The 21,232-nt window shown below is 40.0% G+C and overlaps 2 protein-coding genes across 3 annotated transcripts in view; one reads left to right on the top strand and one right to left on the bottom strand.

The window, feature by feature from the left end:
* The window catches only part of Kcnip4 (potassium voltage-gated channel interacting protein 4), a 496,003-nt gene extending 490,704 nt beyond the window's left edge, over positions 1-5,299 (top strand). The window contains exon 6 of the mRNA XM_052199186.1: positions 5,179-5,299. Within this exon, the coding sequence (XP_052055146.1) occupies positions 5,179-5,244 (66 nt within the window). The 3' untranslated portion in view covers positions 5,245-5,299. The remainder of the gene's footprint in view (positions 1-5,178) is intronic.
* Pacrgl (parkin coregulated like) lies at positions 492-20,333 on the bottom strand. Of its 2 annotated transcripts, XM_052199181.1 has the most exons (9): positions 20,200-20,333; positions 18,429-18,496; positions 18,131-18,285; positions 17,075-17,142; positions 15,446-15,536; positions 13,100-13,234; positions 12,348-12,455; positions 10,731-10,811; positions 492-1,131 (listed from the first exon to the last, which is right to left on the bottom strand). In XM_052199181.1, the coding sequence occupies exons 2-9, from the start codon at positions 18,478-18,480 to the stop codon at positions 1,075-1,077; spliced, it is 747 nt and encodes a 248-aa protein (XP_052055141.1). In that variant the 5' UTR covers positions 18,481-18,496; positions 20,200-20,333; the 3' UTR covers positions 492-1,074. The 2 variants fall into 2 exon arrangements, with proteins under 2 accessions (XP_052055141.1, XP_052055142.1); XM_052199182.1 differs by lacking the exon at positions 18,429-18,496.
* Positions 20,334-21,232: the final 899 nt, after the last annotated feature.

Raw genomic sequence — 21,232 nt, forward strand, 5'->3', positions numbered from 1 at the left:
TATCTTTGGCAAGACTGAAGTCAGGCAGTCACTGTGGCAGACATGGTCTGAGAATGTGACAAGGTACTGTAGACCCGACCAAAGACACCCTGGGGGAGAACAGGCATGTCTGTAGTATGGAGCCTCAGCAATTGCTTGTATTCTTCCAACTGACAGCTGTGTAACTATCTGAAGGAAGAACTGCTAATGGGCAGAGCATCCTCTATCCAGTGTTTCGAGCGCATGCTGCCACCGTCATGTGACACAGTAACTACCTCTCAATGCTTGCCAACCAGGGGCTATGCCTTGAATCTGTTGTGGCTATCCAAGGCCCTACAGCTACTCTTCCTGTCAGTAAGAGCGAGGCCTTGCTCCCATTTTCTATTTCTCTTGCAGAATGATCTAGAGTAAGTTACAGGCTTATTAGAAACTCTGGGCTGTATCAATGAATTATGTTTTAACACACCAAGTAACTGGGAAACACAAATAAGTACAACTACAATATCACTGAATACATGTAACTTGAGATTTTAATTTCTGAATATCTGTGTTTTTGTGTATATATATACACACATGTATCATTATCATCAGTATTTTGGGACTACAAAATGCAAAAATAGCATTTACTTAATTACAATTAACACCTAAAGTTTAGGTAGTTTAAAAAGTTGTAATAAACAACAAACTTGTAATAGCATTCCCACATTATAAAATACACATTTACACATCCTGGCTAATAATTCAGTCACAAATGTTTACCTGCTATCTTAAAACTTTTTCAGTCTTGATAAATATAAAAACCAATAAAATAAGGCTCAGCTACAAAGTGATCTTCAGATGGTCTGTAAGTAAAAATGCATTGGAACATACACACATAGGTATGATGGATGAGAAACCCCTACAGCACTCAACTTTTATGCACATTACTTTAATTAGCTTTTTGTTGACAAGCATCTTGTATGATGACTCTTCTGGACTTGGCATGGTCCCCGCCGCCAATGCCATTCAGTCGGAATGAACTGAACTGACAAAAAGTCCAGGCAGCCACTGTCAGCACCTGAGGAAGCAGCGTGGCCTTTGCTGCCTCTCCCTTATTCAACAGCAGATAGAGCAATATGTTGGGATTTTGGATTTGATGATGATAAGACTTGCCTAACAACAGAAGAAAACATGGACATTAGAAAACAGTTACTCAGTAGGCACTACATTTACAAGTGTTGGTTAAGAAGTATACAAGACTCCTCCGAACCTTCTGACACCACGAAAAAAAATTAAATCAAGGAAGGATGGGAGGGAAGGAGGGAGGGAGGGAGGGAGACTGAATTTTTATCTAGATGCTCACTGGAGCATGGTCAAACTCTCAGTGATGGACATCTTAAACTGAACTGAGTCATTCCCCTCTTTCTTCCCCACATCCCCCCAGTAGCCATCAATTGTGGACAGTTAAAGTCAGCATCCTCAAACAAAAGTAGTAATAAAGATACAACCAAAATTACAAGATGAGTAGAACATTTTTGAGGTAAATAAAAAGAAAGCTAACAACCCTAAATATGTGCAGAAGCAATATTTACATTTATCTTCCCTGTACCCACCAGCATGCCTCTGTTAATTACTTCTCTGCACCCAATATCCTGGTGTAAAGGAAGCGACTAGCAAGTGTCCCTCTGAGGCCCAGCCTGGACCTAAATGAGTTTGGTGCTTGCAGTGTCCTATGGAGAGTACTCGTCACAGTGTTCACATATACTAGAAGGAAATGATGTGCACGGCATTTGCTTTCCCAGGACAAATAAGCACGTTTGAAGCACGGAAACTAAAGCATGCATTTGTAAAACTATTTTCAACTCAAGACTGGGAAGGATTAGTTATAAGAAAGAGTCTCTGTGTTTGTAACAAATGTTTCCATTTCTCCAGTAGTTGAGCCTTTACATTATTATAAGCTATAAGAGTCAAAAGAAATAAGAAGCACCTACACTAAGAATTCCTGGTTTTAAATTTTTTTTTATTTTTTTATTTTATTTTATGTGTATGGAGTTCTGAATAGATATCTGTGGACAGAATGTTCAAAGAGGCCAGAAGTGGACATTAAATTTTCTGTGGTTGTAACCCATCACCATGTGGATACTGGGAACAGAACTGCATCCTCTGAAGAGCAGGCAACACTCTTAACCTATGAGTCATCTCTCCAGCCCCAAGAACTTTTTAAAGACTCATTACTACCGAAGAAATTTGGTTTTAAGTTCTTGGAAGAAAAAGAGGAGTATTGCATATCTACAGTTAGCGCAATACTAATCACACCAGAAGGAAGGCACAGGCACTAATTCCAATACATAGCTTTTTAAAAAATATTTTCAGATGTGTAAATTTTATGGGTATGAGTGTTTTGCCCACATGTGTGTCTCTGTACCATGTGCATGCCTGATGACCAAGGAAGCCATCAAGGGTGGTCATGTACGATTGGAACCGGAGATTGTGAATCAGTGAGTACAGAGAACTGAACCCAGGTTCTCTGCAAAAGCCACAAGTATTCTTAACTGTTGAGCCATCTCTCTACCCAATAGTAAACCTTAATGATAGCATAATTTAGTACTACTTTACTAAATTATAATGTAGGACACACACGGCCAGTAAAGAATACTGAGAAGTATTTAATATTTCTTATAAAAACAAACCCCCTTTCTTTTAAAATTCAATATTATCAATATCCAAAGCCAGTAACATTGACAAAGGAGCCTCCTTTCCTTGGATTGACCAACTACATCCTTTGCAGACCAGCTGCAAATAACAAACCACAGCTTCTGAAATGCATCTCCACTGTAACTTCTCCTGCCATACACAAAGACATCCATAAATGTCACATGATGCTGCCATCTCTTTTTCCTGATTCAGTCCCTAAAACGGTCTCCTGAAGCGAGACAACCATCTAGGAGAGGTCCACCTTAAAAAGCTGTCGTCATTATTTATCATCTGTTCACTGGCATTAATTTCACAAAGGAGGAAAGCACAATTACTTCTGGGATTCACATTCAAGGATGATCAAGTATGTAAGTACAAAGTAAGTACTTCATCAGAAGTAGAGTTCCTGGACTAGTAGGTACTGGCTCTGCACATGTCCTCAGGGTCTACCAGTCTCCTGTCTAGAACTCAAACACAATGAAGAACTATATTGTCTAACAGTCCCTTTAAGGTTTAGTTCCTATGCATAAACTTTAGGTGTTCATCACAAAAATAATATATGCAATTTATAAATTATTAAAAGTAGCAGAATTAGCTACTTAAGGCATGGACAGCAAAATATTATATATAATCATATATATTTCCATGTAATTATTTAGAAAATACAGAAAATGAAAGTTTTACATTGTTAAGCTAAGTAGCTGAATACTTTTCAAATCATAAAATTTCAACTAATCTTGCCGACATCAAATAGTAAAGAAGTCCCCATTTTCCTCCCCTTGAAAAGTTGGGGAAAAAATCAGATCAATTCTTCCAGAATGTGTATATGCTGCACTAATGTAGAAGTGGCATCTCCATCTACAAGGAGATTCTAAAACTCAGAAGAAAACAAGACCAAATAAAGGAAAAGGCAGATCCATGCCTACAGGTATCTAAAGTTGTACCTTCTGACACACACAAAGACCTGGCTTTTCTCTCTAGTACAGATAAGTGCAGAAATAAATCAATGTAAAATCTATAAACAAGTTGCGGTTGAAACACTTGTTGGTCACTCTTTCTCTGACCTTTTCACTGGTTGAAACAAAATATCAAAAATAGTTTAAAAAGAAAAATTAAGAGTATACTACCAAGACTGTAAAAAAAATATACAGGCCTGTATCTACCCAGCATGGTTCTGAAAAAGCCATCATTAAAACTACAGCATCAGACCATCAGGTTCTCTTTCTGAACCCAACTAACTCCACTGCCTGCTGCACCCATGTGTGTTTTCACACATAGGTTCTGGGACTTTCTGTCAACATCAGAGAGTGACTTTGGCCTGAAAGTGTCTGATGTCCTTTGAATATATCAGAATCCACACCAAGTCCTCTGGGGCATGCCCAGCTGCCCTGAGCAGGCTGCCATCCCTGCCAGACTGCCATTCTCCTGCCACCTCTCTTCATCAAACCTGCTGATCTGAAATCAAACAAGCTAGATTCCCTCCCTGGACCCATCTTTGCTACTCGCTGAATCCTCTGAGGAATGCACAGCTTCCCTGAGCAGTCAGCTATCGTCACTAGAAATCTACTCTCCTGCCACCTCTCCACATATCTTCATCCAAGTCTAAGATCCTTACAGCCCAAGGATATCCACCAGAGACCTACCACACTGGGAACATTGAGGTTGGGTCCCCTCCTAGTACTTACTACAACAGGAACATCCAGGGGCTAAAGCCATCCAGGTGGCTAAAGGGCCTGGAAAAAAGAGAAGCAACAAAACCCAGGACAGCATGACACAATCAGAACACAGCTATTCTACTAAACAAAGCCCTGGATATCCTAACACAAATGAAACACAAGAAAACAGCCTTAAATCCAATCTTATAAAGCGGCTTAGAGGCCTTAAAGGAGGACGTCCCATAATCCCTAAAGAAATAGAAGCAGTCATTAAAAGTCTCCCAACCAAAAAAAGCCCAGGAACAGATGGCCAGATGGTTTTAGTGCAGAATTCTATTAAAACTTCAAAGAAGACCCAATACCAATACTATTCAAACTATTCCACAAAATAGAAACAGAAGTAACACTACCTAATTCATTCTATGAAGCTACAGTTATGCTAATACTAAAACCACACAAAAACCCAACAAAGAAAGACAACTTCAGACCAATTTCCCTTATGAATACTGATGCAAAAATACTCAATAAAATTCTCACAAACTAAATCCAAGAACACATCAAAATGATCATGCACCATAATCAAGTAGGCTTCATCCCAGTGATACAGGGATGGTTCAAGATACAGAAATCCATCAATGTAATCCACTACATAAACAACTCAAAGGAAAAAAACACATGGTCATCTCATTAGATGCTGAAAAATGATTTGACAAAATTCAATAACCCTTCATGATAAAAGTCTTGGAAAGATCAGGAATTCAAGGCCCATAACTAAACATAGTGTTAAAAAAAAAAAATACAACAAACCAGTAGCCAACATCAAACTAAATGGAGAAAAACTTGAAGCAATCCCAATAAAATCAGGGACTAGACAAAGCTGCCCTCTCTCTATCTATATAATACAGTACACAAAGTTGCCAGAGCAATTAGACAATAAAAGGAGGTCAAAGGGATAAAAATTGGAAAGAAAGAAGTCAAAATTTGCAGATGATATAATAGTATACTTAACTGACCCCAAAAATTTCACCAGAGAACTCCTAAACCTGATAAGCAACTTCAGCAAAGTGACTGGATATAAAATTACTCAAAGGATAAACAGGCTGAGAAAGAAATTAGGGAAATGACACCCTTCACAATGGTCACAAATAATACAAAATATCTTGGTATGACTCTAACCAAACAAGTGAAAGATCTGTATGGCGAGAACTTCAAGTCTATGAAGAATGAAATTGAAGAAGATATCAGAAGATGGAAAGATCTCCCATGCTCATGGATTGGCAGGATCAATATAGTAAAAATGGCCATCTTGCCAAAAGCAATCTATAGAATCAATGCAATCTCTATCAAAATTCCAACTCAATTCTTCACAGAGTTAGAGCAATTTGCAAATTCATCTGGAATAACCAAAAACCCAGGATAGCAAAGACTATTCTCAACAATAAAAAACTTCTGGGGAATCACCATCCCTGACCTCAAGCTCTATTACAGAGCAATCATGATTTTAAAAAAAAAAAAAAAAAGGCAAAACTGCATGGTACTGGTACAGTGACAGGCAGGTAGATCAAAGGAATAGAATTGAACACCCAGAAATGAACTCATACTCCTATGGTCACTTGATCTTTGACAAAGGAGCTAAAAACATCCAGTGGGACAAAGACAGCATTTTTAACAAATGGTGCTGGTTTAACTGGAAGTCAGCATGGAAGAATGCAAATCAACACATTCTTATTTCCTTGTACAAAGCTCAAGTCCAAGTGGATCAAGGATCTCCAAATAAACATAAAACCTGATATACTGAATCTAATAGAAGAGAAAGGGGGAAGAGCCTAAAACACATAACAGAACACCAATGGCTTATTTTCTAAGATCAAGAATCGACAAATGAGATCTCATAAAATTGAAGAGCTTCTGTAAGGCAAAGGACATTGTTAATAGGACAAAACTGCAAACCACAGATTGGGAAAAGATCTTTACCAATTCTACATCCAAAGAGGGCTAATATCCAATATATACAAAAAACTCAAGAAGTTAGCCTCCAGAGAGCCAAATAACCCTATTAAAAATGGGATACAAAGCTAAACAAATACTCAACTGAGGAAACTTGAATGGCTGAGAAGCATCTAATGAAATGTTCAACATCCTTAGTCATCAGAGAAATGCAAATGAAAATAACACAGAGATTCCACCTCACACCAGTCAGAATGGCTAAGATCAAAAGTTCAGGTGACAGCAGATGCTATTTAGAATTTGGAGAAAGGAACACTTCTTCATTGTTGGTCATATTGCAAGCTGGCACAACCACTCTGGAAATCAGTTTGGTGGTTCCTCAGGAAACTGGACATAGTACTACCTACAGAACCTGCTATACCATTCCTGGACATATATCCAAAAGATGCTCTAACATATAAGGAGGACACATGCTCCACTATGTTCACAGCAGCCTTATTTATAATAGCCAATAGCTGGAAAGAACCCAGATGTCCTTCAACAGAGGAATGGATATAGAAAATGTAGAACATTTATACAATGGAGTATTACTCAGACATTAAAAACAATGACTTCATGAAATTCACAGGCAAATGGATAGAACTAGAAAATATCATCCTGAGTGAGATCACAAAAGAACACACATAGTATGTACTCATTGATAAGCAGATATTAGGCAACAAGCTAGAAATACAATACAAATCACAGACTATAATGAATCTCAAGAAGAAGGAAGACTAAAGTGTAGATGTTTCAGTACTTCTTAGAAGGGGGAACAAAATACTCACAGGAGGTAGAGGGTGGGAGAGATTTGGGAGGAAGAGAGGAAGGGAAAATGAGGTGGGGAGGATCAGGTATGGGAGGAGACGAAGATGATATACAGAGAGTCGGGAATTTGAACAAAGGTATGTAACAATGGGGGATGGGGAACTGGAGGTAGCCATCAGAAAGTCCCAGATGCCAGGAAAGCAAGAGGCTCCTAGAAACTAATAGGATGGCACTGGCTAAAACAGCTAACAAAGGGGAGAGAGAACCTGTAGAGACTATATCCACAGGTTTAAGCAACTCACTCATCTCCAAATTTTTAACCCAGAATTGTTCCTGTCTAAGCAAATAGAGGAACAAAGTGTGGAGCAGAGACTAATGGAAAGGCCATCCAGAGACTGCCCCACCTGGGGTTCCATATACAGACACCAAACTCAGACACTATTGCTGATGCCAAGTTGCTGACAGGAGCCTGTATAGCTGTCTCCTGAGAGGCTCTGCCAGAGCCTGACAAATACAGAGGTGAATGCTCACAGCCAACCACTGAGCATGGGGAAAACAATGGAGGAGTTAGGGAAAGGACTGAAGGAGCTGAAGGGGTTTGCAACCCTATAGGAAGAACAACAATATCAACCAACCAGACCCCACCCCCCAAGCTCTCAGGAACTAAACCACCAACCAAAAAGTACACATAGAGAGACCCATGGCTCCAGCTGCAGAATATGTAGTAGAGGATGGCCTTGTCAGGCATCAGTGGGAGGAAAGGCCCTTGGTCCTGCAAAGGTTTGATGCCCCAGGGCAGCGGGGTATGAATGGGTGGGTGGATGGGGGAGTACCCTCATAGAAGCAGGGGGCAGGCGGGACAGGATAGGGGACTTAAAGGGGGGAAACCAGGACAGGGGATAACATTTGAAATGTAAATAAATAAAATATCCAATAAAAAAACAAATAAATTAAATTTAAATAAAAGAAATACAGGAAAATACAATCAAACAGGTGGAGGCTTTTAAAGAAACAAATAAATCCTTTAAAGAAATACAGGAAAATACAATTAAATAGCTGAAGAAAGTAAATAAAACTGTTCAAGATCTGAAAATGGAAATGGAAACACTAAAGAAAACAGAAACTGAGAGAATTCTAAAGATGGAAAACCCAGGGAAGAGAACTGGAACAAGAGATGCAAGCATCACCAAAAGAATCCAGGAGATGGAGAGAATCTCAGGCCTTGAAGATACAATAGAAGAAATGGATACATCAGTCAAAGAAAATGTTAAATCTAAAAAGATCCCTGACACAAAACAACCTGGAAACCTGGGATACCATGAAAAGACCTAGCCTAATAATAAGATTAGAAGAAAGTAAAGAGTCCCAGTCCCAAGGATCAGGAAATATTCTCAACAAATCATAGAAGAAAACTCCCCCAACCTAAACAAAGATGTCTATCATCTATCTACAAACCTACAAGAAGCTTATAGAACACCAATTAAATTGGACCAAAAAAGAAAATCCTCCAAGCACACAATAATCAAAAAACAAAATCTACAAAACAAAGAAAGAATATTAAAAGCCACAACGGAAAAAGGCCAGGTAACATACAAGCAGAATTATGTCTGACTTCTCAACAGAGACTCTAAAAGTTAGAAGGGCCTGGACAGGTATCTTACAACCTCTAAAATGCCACACATGCCAATCTAGACTACAATACTCAGCAAAACTCTCAATTACTACAGATGTAGAAAACAAGACATTTCAAAAGAAATCTAAATTTAAACAATATCTATCCATAAATCCAGCCCTACAGAAAACAGAAGGAAAACTCCAACCCAAGGAGGATAATTACATCCTAGAAAACACAGGAAAACAAGGGAAGCACACCCAAACCACCCACCACCACCACCAAAATAACAGGAAATAGTAATTACTGGTCATTAATTTTTCAATATTAATACACCCAATTCTCAAATAAAAAGACACAGTGGATTTGACACCATCTTTCTGCTAGATACAAGAAACATACCTCAGCAATAACGATAGAGTTAAGGGCTGGAAAAAGTTTTCCAAGCAAACAGACCCAAGAAGCAAGCTGGAGAAGCCATTCCAGTATCCAACAAAATAGACTTTCAAACAAAATTAATCAAAAGAGACAGTGAGGACACTTCATACTCATCAAAGAAAAAAACCTACCAAGATATGACAATTTAGAATATCTATGCTCCCAAAACAAGGGCAATCACATTTGTAAAAGAAACATTGCTAAAATTTAAATCTTACATCAAACTCCACACATTAATAGTGGGAGACTTCAACACTTCACTCTCACCAATTGAAAGGTCATCCAGACAAATCTAAAGAAATAATGAAACTAACCGACATTTTGAATCAAATGGACCTAACAGACACCTACAGAATATTTCCCTCAAACACAAAAATAAAACAGACCTTCTTCTCAGCACCTCATGAGTACTTTTCCAAAAACTGACCATATACTCAGTCACAAAGAAAGCCTCAACAGATACAAAAAATAACTGAAATAATGCCTTGTATCTTATCAGACTATATGGAATAAAGCTGAACTTCAACACCAAAAGCACCAGAAAGCCTACTTACTCATGGAAACTGAACAGTTCTCTACTCAATGATCTTTGGGTCAGGGAAGAGATAAAGAAATTGGGATAAGGGAGGCTCCTAAGAATCAATGGGGGTGACTATAGCTGAGACTCACAGCAATGTGATATGGAACCTGAAGAGGCCATCTCCTGTAGCCAGGCAGGAACTCCAGTGAAGCAATAGAGACACCAACACACCCACAGAACTTTTGACTCAAAATTTATCCTGTCCACAAGAAACACAGGGACAGGGCATGGAAGAGAGACTAAGGGAATGCCCAACTAATAACTGGCTCAACCTTAGACCCATTGCATGGGCAAGCACCAATTCCTGACACTATTAATGATAGATACTCTTATGCTTGCAGATAGGAGTCTAGCATGGCTGTCTTCTGAATGGCTCCACCTAGTAGTTGAGTCAGATGGATGTAGAACCCCACCGCCAAACTTGGGTATTCTTATGGAAAAGTAGGGGAGAGGGCACTGAAGAGGATAGAGACTCCATAAGAAGTCAACTAACTCCAGCAGTCAACTAACCAAAACCCTCAGGGTCTCAGAGACTGAACCACCAACCAAAGAATACAGGGGTTGGGCCTAAGCTCCCCAACACATATATGTAGGAGATGAGTAGCTCGGCCTTCATGTGGGCCCTGAGCAACTGGAGAGGTGGCTATCCCTAAAGCTGGTGCCTGTCTGTGGGATAAGTTCTTCTAGATGGGCTGCCTTGTCTGGCCTCGGTGGGAGAGGATGTGCCTAGCTCTGCAAAGACTTGATGTGCCAGGGTAAAGGGAAACGCAGGGGAGGTTTCCACCCTGAGTATGGGGAAAGGGACTGTGAGAGAGGAGTGGTGAGCAGGATATAATAAGTGAATAAGTAAAATAATTAAATCAAATTAGAAAAAAAAACCTACACCATCACAGTAAAAGAAATTCTTAGCCTAAAAGAGGAAAAAGCAGGAAATTTCACGTTTGTACGTGCAGCGGCAGCGAGCTCACACACCTCTACTAGGACTGAAGGTAGACTGTACAGAAACAACACGGCAGGGCACAAGCAGAGTTCTACTTACACTTCCGCCGTGCTGCTCCAGCTTCTGCAAAGCACTGGTGATGGGCTCTTTGAATTTTTTGTCCATTAGCCTCTTCGAAAGCTTTTGAAAATTAGGGGAAGGGAGTTACAAATAAATAATCTCTGCTATAAACACAAATAACTTTTGAGCATGCCTTAATTTAAGGAAGTCTAACTTTAAAAAACTTTAACAACGTTTGTTTCAGTAAATGCTTCACTAAAATTTACATGTAACAATAGAACATTTGGTTACAAGTTATGTCATTTCAAGCTCTACCTTTCTCACAATATCTGCTACAAGTTATCTGGGGCTGAGGAAATGACTGACTTTAATACCCATTACCCACATTAAAAGCTGGGTGTGGTGGATTCTGTTTATAATCCTATCACTGGGATGACAGGAACAGGTGGTTCCTTGGGACCCACTGGCCGGACAGCACAGCCTAATTGGTGAGCTCCAGGTAAACAGAAGATCTGTGTGACAGGAAGTGGACAGTGCTTCTGAAGACAACACCTGAGGTTGCCCTGTACAAGCATATGTGGGGGCATACAGGCACATATACTCTTGCCCCCACATACAAACACACATACTCACACAAAAGTCACGTTTACAAAAGCATGGCATCCTTATTTCATCACATGCAATGTGATGCATGCAGAGAACTGTGATAGAGCGCTCCGCCTCCAAAGCACACATTAGCCAGCAGTAAGAGGGGGAGCTGAGAAGTAACAGGAAGGAAAGGAGAGTAGAAAGCACAGACCACTTATCTCTGCTTACATCCTAAACACACCATAGCCAGCCATGTAAGTTGTTGTTTAAAGAGGAAAGCACAGATGAAGGAAGCCAGGCTCAGAGGCACTGCAGAGAGGCAGTGCCATGCAGGCAGTCAGAACTACAGCAGCATTCCCATTAAATACATGCATTTCTGCACACAACCACCTAGACAGCTCAGCTACGACACGCCACACCCTCTGCTAAGCATTTGGGGAATATATTCCCCAATTCTGTTAGACGTAGGTCTAACAGAATGATGCTGAGCACTTTTTATTAGAAACCTAAAATCAGTATTTAAAGTTAAATCTACTAGAAAATAATAGAGAGGCACTGTCTACTAAATACTCTCTGACATCCTTTGTCTAAAAGTCAATTGTTGGTTAGAGTCAGCACTCACTGCTAACATGACTGGACAGAATAACATCCAGGTAAATAAAGCTCTTGGTTTGTGTGCACATGTTTTGACAGAGAAAGTTCAGAGGCTCTAACCCAGGAGCAGACTGATCTTGGATTTTTCATGTGATAGTGTTATTGAAAGAAATGGGGTCGGGGTAGAAAGAACCCCTGAACCCTTGCCATGTGCTCTTCCCACATGCTGCTCACCCATTTCATGCCCACTTCAAGGTCACCTGTTCCTCATTACCACGTCCTTCTGCCATGAAGGATGGACACCTGTGGAACGCTGAGTCCAATCAATTCCTTTTACCACTTGTTTGTTTCTGCCAGGTATGTTATACCATGACAAGAAACTGTGTTTTTAAGGATTTGAGCTAGGTTAGTGCTTGATTTGAAGGCTGGGGCTATAAGGATAAGCACAACTACTCTCCTCTGTGCAGTACTCACACTTGTAAGCAGAAGTTTCAGATGGCCATTCAGAGACGGGCCAACAACCACGCTCAGCTGCACGAGTGCGCTCAGTCCTCTTTCAAACACTTCATCATCAGAATGAACCTGTGGGCCATTTAACAGGAACAATTAAAGCCTGCACAACCCTCCAAGAGTCTATGGATACTTTCATTTGGACCCTTGCCAGGAACCTTTACAGACAGTTCTACTTTCTACTTTTAGAATGGATTTTTTACAAGAATTAGTGCACTTATATCTCAATGAGACCTGTACAATGGAATCAAGTAAAGGGACAAGATGGGAAAAATGAAAGGGAGGAGAATAGGGAAAGGGGTAAGCAGGTGTGAGACAAGCAGGATTCAGCATTTTATCCTAGAAATCTATCAACAAACAGAATTTTGGGAGTAAAAAGCTTTATTGCAGTGCATCTAAAACAATTTCCATCAGATAAGAGTAGTTACTAATATGCATCTATTATTCAGAGAACAGACAGAGTCACCTGAGTTATGCCCTCTAACTACCTAAAAGGTTTCCTTTACTCCCAGGACCCTGAAAATACATCCTCTAAAGCGGTCAAGTACATATAACTGTCTGACTCTGACACTGCACATACTTGTCAAACCACAAGTTAAGCACTAATTTACATGTATATGGGGGAGGGAAAGAACAGACAATATTCTCTTGTATCAAGAGTTTTTATCCAACCATGTTATTGGGAATAACGAAGTCCAGTGAGATAAATGACTTACTAAAGCTGCCTTCAGCACAGGGATCAGTCGAGGTAGCAAAGGGACAGCTTTTTCAGGAGCACCCTTGACCAGAAGTAACTCCCTAAAGCCTTCCTTTGACACAAAAGTATAAGGATGCTTGGTCTCCCTCAGACCCTGACAAAGAAAAGAAAAACATAGAAACTTGATTCAGTACCTTTTGGTTATGTTACCAACCACAGAACTCAATGCTAGTGTAAATGAAACTAGAAGTTTATTTAATATTTTTCTAATTACAATGAGCAATTTCAGCAATTATAATTTGAATTATACTGAGAAATCATGTAAAAAATACATGATACATTGTAAGAATAAATCTTTAGTCTTACAAGAAAAGAGAAAAAATGAAAGCAAGAAATGGAAAAATCAATAGAATAATAAAAAGGAAGGAAAAAACTAAAAAGATAAAAAAGAAAAACATTACAAGAAAAACAGGGACAGAAATGCTGAGGAGAGGTGGAGACCAAGGAAATGCTACTAGTAGTCAAAGGAAGTCACCAGAACACTGAGGTCACTGCAAGACAGCAAACTGCTCGCTGTGTGCTCCATAGGGGACCCTGTTTGTGCTCAGTGAGTTCCAGCAACAGAGTCCTTCACACTTAAATACATTAAGATATTTACAAGGCAGATCCTGCACTGGCTGTCTGGGACAAGCCCTGTCAGAACCTAAATATGCTGTTCACAGAGGAGCACAATTTGAAAACAATCTATGTATGGCATTTGTCATGATGCCTTTCTTCCTGAATGCCTTAGAAAATAGTCAGCACTCCATTATTTACCAGCCAGTACTAGAAGATAAAAATGACTGACTGACCCCTGAAAAAGGTCAGACAAAACAAAGAGAAAGCAGCAGCAATGCTCTTGGATCTCTCTGTGAAGCAGGTCTAAATAACCAGCTAAAAAATCAAGTTAAAAGCTGCTAATTTTCAGTATTTTGTCAATTTGACCCGAGTATCTGCTTCCAAACAGTGGTCAAATAGCCCCTGCTCATTGTCTTATCGTGTTTCCTGAAACAAAATCAACAACATGGAAAACCACTCATTCAAAGGTTCAGTACCTGTCCTAACAGTACCTGTATCTTATTCATTTCCAGATGGGGAATTGTAAGGCAACACTGGAATGAACCTCAGCAGTGGTCTGTCTGTACTTCCTCCCCATTATTAAGTAAGGAGAAGAACAAAGCCAGCTGCTATCCAGTACAGAAACAAAGGTACTGGTGGTGGCCGCAGACACATAGACACTACTGGTCTTGGCCACTGAGGTACCGTGACAGGTAAAGGCAGTTCCCACTAATCCTGATACGGGAGTTCATCCCTGACCCCATATGGTCTAAGGAGAAAACCAACTACTAGAAGTTGGCCTCTGATTTCTATATGCGATCTATGGCACACCCACACCCACACCCACACCCACAACAAACGAACAAGCAAGCAAGCAAACAAATGTTTTAGAGGGGCTTGTTTTAAAGAGTTGTAAAAGCAGAAGCCTTGAAGGACTTCCCAAATTAAAGCACGTTGTTTACCCTAACCATTTGGACTATGTAATATATTACTAGCTTTGATTAGTCTAATGGTTTGCAATTTTATATAAAAGAGTTATGAATCTTGAAGCCTACGTGGGATTGTACTAGATCCTCTGCATATATGTTATGGTTGTGTAGTTTAGTGCTCTTTGGGACTCCTAACAGTGGGAAGAGGGGCTGTCAGACTCTTCTGCCACTGGGTTGGGTTTGTCCAGCCTTGATATGGGACATTGTACCTAGTCTTATCATAACTTGTTATGCTGTGTTCAGTTAGTATCTCCAGGAGGCTTGCTTTTTTTCTGAAGGGAAATGAAGACTAGTGGATCTGGGGGTGTGTGCTAGGTGTCAGACAGTGAGGAGTGGAGCAAGGGAAACTATAGTGAGGATGTAAGGTATGAGGGAAGAAATGAGGCAAAAGAAAAAGAACTAGGTATGATTTACCATCCATTTTGTTCATTCTTTCATTCCTGTTATATCTTCATTTTTATAAGACTGGCTAATTAATATCTTTTATATACGTGTTTGTGTGTGTGTGTTTATGTGATATCTTACATACCTCTATGTGTGTGTGTGTGTGTGTGTGTGTACATGTATATATATATATATATATATGTGTGTGTGTGTGTGTGTGTGTGTGTATAAAACACAATTAGAATTACTTTCTTAGAGTCCAATATTTTAATGCCTCCCACTTGATACTTATTTTAAAACTATAGAATGAGATGTACTTATACCATGCAAAATAACAGTAAAATATTTTAAAATATTTTTTTCTATAAGCACTCACAAGAATTAGAATGTTTTACCTCAGCTAGTGTAATTAGAAGTGGGTCAAATGGAAGAATTTCAGGCGGGCATTCCCACTGTAATCTGTGTTTTACTGAGCCATGTACCAATCTAAAACACAAAAGTCAGTGAATGTAGAAGGAAACACCACAAGCATTTATAAGCAGGGAACTTATAACACAATACTCTCCACAGAATAGAGATGTGAAATGATTTTGTGACATACAGGAATATCATACTCTTAAGGACACAGACAAAGCAGTGCAGGTAAACAAGCCTTCATATGCCCATGTTTTTCACAAAACTGCATACTAAGGTTATATTACAGAATGTTTAAACATAGTCACTCTGTCAGAATCTCAATATACACATCTCACTGATCTCTCTCAGACACAATTACAATACAAGGTAACTTTTAGAAAATAGAAAGTATGTACTAACTACACCAGATAATGTTTACAGAGAACATTTTCCTAAACTGATAACACTAATAATCTGAAGGAAAACCTGTTTTACTCCTTATTAAAGAGAAAATAAATAAGTCCAGGAAAATGAAATGTCCCCTTTGAAAGCCTCTCACTATCCTACACAGCCATCCTGAAGCATAGCTGATGTGACTGTCATGACTGTGACTCACTGGTCATTCGCTAGCACCACTTTACTTTCTTGGTTCCGTTGGGCTCCACAGCCTGACTGCTGCAGGAGGCCTCAGGAGGGTGACTTTCTACATTTCTAGCAATTCTCCATTACTCTGGGGAAAGCACTCAAGAAGATCACTCAAGACACATAAAAACAAAAGGAAGCGTCTCTCTCTCTCTCTCTCTCTCTCTCTCTCTCTCTCTCTCTCTCTGTGTGTGTGTGTGTGTGTGTGTGTGTGTGTGTGTGTGTGTGAATGTGTGAATGTGTGAATGTGTGAATGTGTGTGTGAGACAGACAGACAGAGACAGAAGACAAAGAAACAGAGAGACAGAGACAGGATCTCCTGTAGACCAGGCTGGCCGCAATCCCACCTTGTGTAGCCAAGGGTGACCTTCCTCTTGCTTCCCCACCTCAGTGCTGAGATTACAGGTATGCATAACCAGGCCAAATTAACTAAGTGCTAGGAGATTGAACTCAGGGCTTCATGTGTGATAAGAAACACTCCAGTAACAGAGCTATATCCCTAACCCTTCACTTTAGAATTTAAGAATTAAATAGCAATAATAAATTCAAGAATGCTTCTTTAGCTTATTTTTCACTCCAAATCTGAAGATTTTATTTAAGAAATGCAGTTTTGAAATTTGTTTACATTACCTACAAGATAGGTGACATTTTGGTTTGGTTGGAAATTTTTTGTTGTTTTCAATTTGTAGAAGCGTGTGAATGCTTAATGCTTAAATTAGTTGTACCAAAAGTGGCACACTCGTTCAATTTAATTTCTTGAGTTATTTGGTGCTTTACTACAGATCTTAGTAATTACATATTGTAGTTGATGTTTTTTTATCAACAATATCCAGAGATTTAAACCAATTTAACAATCAAGGTAACAAGTCACCTTTGATTTTAATCTCACTAGTAAATAAATTTTCAACAATTTAAGCTGAATAATAGGTTGATTTCATTCAATTACTTACAGCCACACAGTCAGCTATGGATCGTATTGATTTTACCTGCAAGGAATGCCTCCTTGAGAGTAAATAGCTGCGAATGCAGAAGGGGCCCGTGGCTGTTCACCAAACTGAAATTACAGAACAAAAATATCACCACCGCCTTCTCTTAATGGGATCTTCTAGTTTAATCCTGCTGAGATCAGGCACATGTGCACACGCACAATACCTACACTGTGCATACCCCTGCTCAGCCACACAACTGTGAAAAAACACACAACCAAGCCTTTGGAGTAATTTTCCCTTCAACCCCTAATTTGACTTAAAGGTTTGCAGGTGACTCAAACCATACACAAACCAAAAGGTCTTTCCACTTTCTCTCTCATACTGAATAAAAATACTTGGATTAAGAATACAGAGAGTAGAGACTTGCTTTTACCAATCCCTGTATTTCCCACATGCCCTCTGGCCAAGCACAGATGTGTAAGGACCAGAGAATCAATTTATCTTCTCCAAATTCCCTTTATGCTTCTGTGAAACAAGGGGTCAGGCTTGGTAGAATCAGAGACCGGGAACAAGTCTTATAAACATCTATGTGAACCTATCTTCTAGATTACAGAAGTGGCAGTAAGGACAGAGTGAGGACAGTTGCTTTTTGCCAGCACTATATGGCCTGCACGCCCTTCAGCCAAGTACAGATACGCAGAGGTCAGAGAATCTGTGTAACTTCTCCAAACTGGCCTTATGAGTCCATTAAATGGAGGATTATAGCATGGTTTCTGGCAGACCAAATTTGTAGAACATACAAAATGGTTAATTGTTTGATATGAGCACAGAATGCCATGAATACGCCATTCCATAGCAGCTGAAGGCAAGTTACTTCGCTGACAGTAGAAAGTAGGATAGAAAAAAAAGCTGACATACAATTTACAACATAATAGCTAAAAAAACAAGCAAAAAGGAAACCCAAGAGAGCATTCAGAATAACTAAACTGGAATCAGCTAAATGCCTATTCCTTTAAAATGTAGTGCTTTAAAATATAATGTACCATAAAGTATAAAAATATAATGTACTTTTATAATAAGTAAAAATGTACCGCTTGAGGACACTGTACTCACAGGGTTAATGGTTTTAGGGTTGAGTTTATCACTTGGCCGAGGATGAGCCCTTCTTGCAGCCTCTGGAGAACTGGCTAATGAGGAGGATTTGCTCCGCTGAGCTGTAGACCTGTGTTTCATTTGTGTGCTTGAGGATGTGCGTTGCTCATTATTACCTAGAAAGAAAAAAAAAAAAAGCTAGCAGAACATCAGTACAAAAGATGGAAAAGCAACAGAAGTGGATCCTGTATCCAACTGGAACACAGAATGCATCACAACAAACCTGACCTCTCCCTTTTGTAAAGGTAAAACTCTGTACCTGTTGCTCTGCTTCTCAACTGCACACCCCCAGAGCACTCTGGTCTCTGCATAGCTTCTCTTTCACCCCTGCAGATAATACAACAATTTCAGAATCTGTCCATCTGCCAAAATGAATACAGTTATATACAGATATAGGTGTGGAGGCCTGAACTTACCATCATTTTCAAAAGTTTCCCTTTTTATCTATTGGGCAGGGTCTCTCACTGTGCCCAGAGCTCCCCTTATTGGCTAATGTAGATGGTCAGTTTGTGCCAGGAATTCCCTTGTCAGTGCCTCACATGTGCTGGGACGACAGACAGATCACCACCTAAGCTCTTAAAGGACGCTGTGTGATCAGGTTCTTTACCAGCTGAGCCATCTCCTTGGCCCTACTTTATATTTTAAATCAGTTTCACAGCCACTGAATCTCTTCACTTGGGAAGCTTTTAAACATTCTAGAAAACAGAGCTTCCAAGGTGTTTTAAGTATTCCAGGTAGTTTGTATCATGAGTCTGTACACATGCACATTAATGTCTGCAAGCAGGTGTCCATGGAGGCCAGAGGCCAACACTGGGTATCTTCTGCTGTTGCTCTCCGCCATTTTGTGAGCTATCTCACTGAACCTGGAGCCTAGGGGTTCTACTAGGCTGGTTTGCAAGCCTCTAGGATCTTCCCAAAATACTAGATGTTTGGTTTTTTTTAGCCAGGGTCTCATTATATAGAACTTTCTATGTAGCCTAGAGTGGCCTTGAGCTTAGAGCGATCTACCTGCCTATGTCTCTGAAGTGCTAGGAGTCCTTAAAGGCATGTGGCAGCATATCTGGCAAAAATAATCTTTAACTGTTAAAAGTATCGCTTTTTACTTTATGAGACACCATAAGGATGTTTGGCTTAAAACAATATTATCCACCTGAGTGAATATTATTCCATCACTGACAAGCATGGCCTCATATATTTTGTGAAGGAAAAAGGCTTACTTCATCTTCGGACTAGATTGTTCTTTAAATGATTTGAGGTAGGCAGTGTGATATAGCAGTGACTAGAGGAAATAAAATGGTGAAAAATGCGCTGCTATAAATACTACCAAGTCACCCCCTCATTTCTTTCCTAGGATTCTAAATAGACCAGAATACAGAAATCCACTTAATGTGGAGGGCTTACATTACGTCACAATGTCAGAGGTGTAAACAACAAACAACACAAACCCCCCAGCTTTCATTGGGTCTCTGTATAAAAGGGACTGGGGGCACCTGTATGTGCTAGGAAATTCACATTATCTTTGCTTTACAAATACCAAATTTCAGTAGCCTCTAGTTTAAGATCAGGGCACTAATCGCCATCTTTCTTCTATTCTCTAATTAGAAACCTAGAAAGTTCCAAAAAGTTAAAATGTCTCTCAGCTAACGAAGCTGTTGTCCAACTGCAAAAGCCCTTCAAACTGCAACAGACAGCCCCATTCTCTTGTTTAGCATGAAGTAAAATCTACTTTCCATCTTTCAAACATCCCATCACCATTTCAACCCACTTCCCAGCACCGAAGTTCAATCCAGCTCCAGAGTGTTATTAATGTTAAAAACGAGGGGGTGTGGTGTGTAGACAGTGCTGTGAAGGGGGCGGGGAGGGGAACCGGAGAGATCTGAGCGGATTCCAGTTACAGTGTACTCCAGCCAAGCTCCGGGAGCTCCCGCGCTCTAGGGATCTTAGTAACAAGCTCCGGCGGCTCTAGCCGTGGGAAGCCAACATGAGAGAACCCCCACACCGAGGCTCCGGCCTCTGGTGCCCTCTCCTACCGCCTCTCCCGCCGCCACCGGCGCTCGCCAGCCGCCGCCCTCGAGGAGCTTCCCTCGGGCTCTTCGCGCCAAAGCCCTCTGCTACAGTCGCGGGCTGCGGCGATTCAGGAAACTAACTTAAAGTAGCATGGACATCCGGCTCCGTGCAGTGACGTCACGCGCGCGCCGCTAGCGCTCACCCAATTATAAGGAAGATACAAAGACACTCAGGAGGTTGCCTAGCAACTAGGGGGCGTTCCAAGAGTCACTGGCCAAAAAGCGCACCTGTATACCTTCGCAGGTGACAAAGGAGCCCTGGGAAAATATAACTTAAAGGAAGTTTAAGTTATATTTTCCAGAGAAGAGACGCTGATTCGCTCTAGTCCTCCGGTTCTGCCTCGCTCCAGTCTATGCGCTTATCTCATAGCTTCGCAGGAATATTTAATGCCCTCCAAATGACTGCCTTAGATGCTGACAGCCATGGGTTTCTATTACCTTTCTGTCAGGCTAATTCCTTCCCTGTCATATATTACCATTCCATGTGTTCTTACATTCAACTGCAGAATGCTCTAATTTTGTAATATATAACTATAATTATAAATTTACAATACTTTATTTTATAGCTATAAATATGTTATTTTGTCCTTCAGAATATTTTCATGAAATTGGCGCAGGGGGAAAATGTGTTCCTTTGCAATTCCATCAGCAATAATTTAGGTGATATCTGTTAAAAGATTAAACTCTTTCAGAGATTTCTAGTTCGCTCTTCTCTAGAATTCCCTTTGTTAAGCCTAAAGTCTTACCTTTTTCCTCAAGTGTAGGGCAGAAGTTTCATGTTTTATTTCAGACCTCAGACCATGTATGATGCACAAAATAAATGTTCCAGTTCTTTACTTTAAAAAATGACCAATAATTGTGTAAGCCTCCCTTAATTCTAAATAAAACTTTTGTACTTTATGTTTATGTTTTGTTTTATTAAAAAAAAAAAAACAAACTTGTCAGGGCATCATTCAAAAATGATGAGTACTTTCTGGGCTATCCTAGTTTGAGAAGC

This window comes from Apodemus sylvaticus, chromosome 11, assembly GCF_947179515.1.
Source record: "Apodemus sylvaticus chromosome 11, mApoSyl1.1, whole genome shotgun sequence".
NCBI classification, from domain to species: Eukaryota; Metazoa; Chordata; class Mammalia; order Rodentia; family Muridae; genus Apodemus; species Apodemus sylvaticus.

What these genes read in the sequence shown, in the direction of transcription:
- Pacrgl (XM_052199181.1), bottom strand. Translation starts at nt 18,480, where the DNA reads ATGCAGAGACCAGAGTGCTCTGGGGGTGTGCAGTTGAGAAGCAGAGCA. An exon ending in CTGTGCTGAAGGCAGCTTTA is followed by an intron (nt 12,456 to 13,099) that starts GTAAGTCATTTA and finishes AATGGCCCACAG; the next exon opens with GTTCATTCTGATGATGAAGT. An exon ending in TGGAGCAGCACGGCGGAAGT is followed by an intron (nt 1,132 to 10,730) that starts GTAAGTAGAACT and finishes TTCTGTTGTTAG; the next exon opens with GCAAGTCTTATCATCATCAA.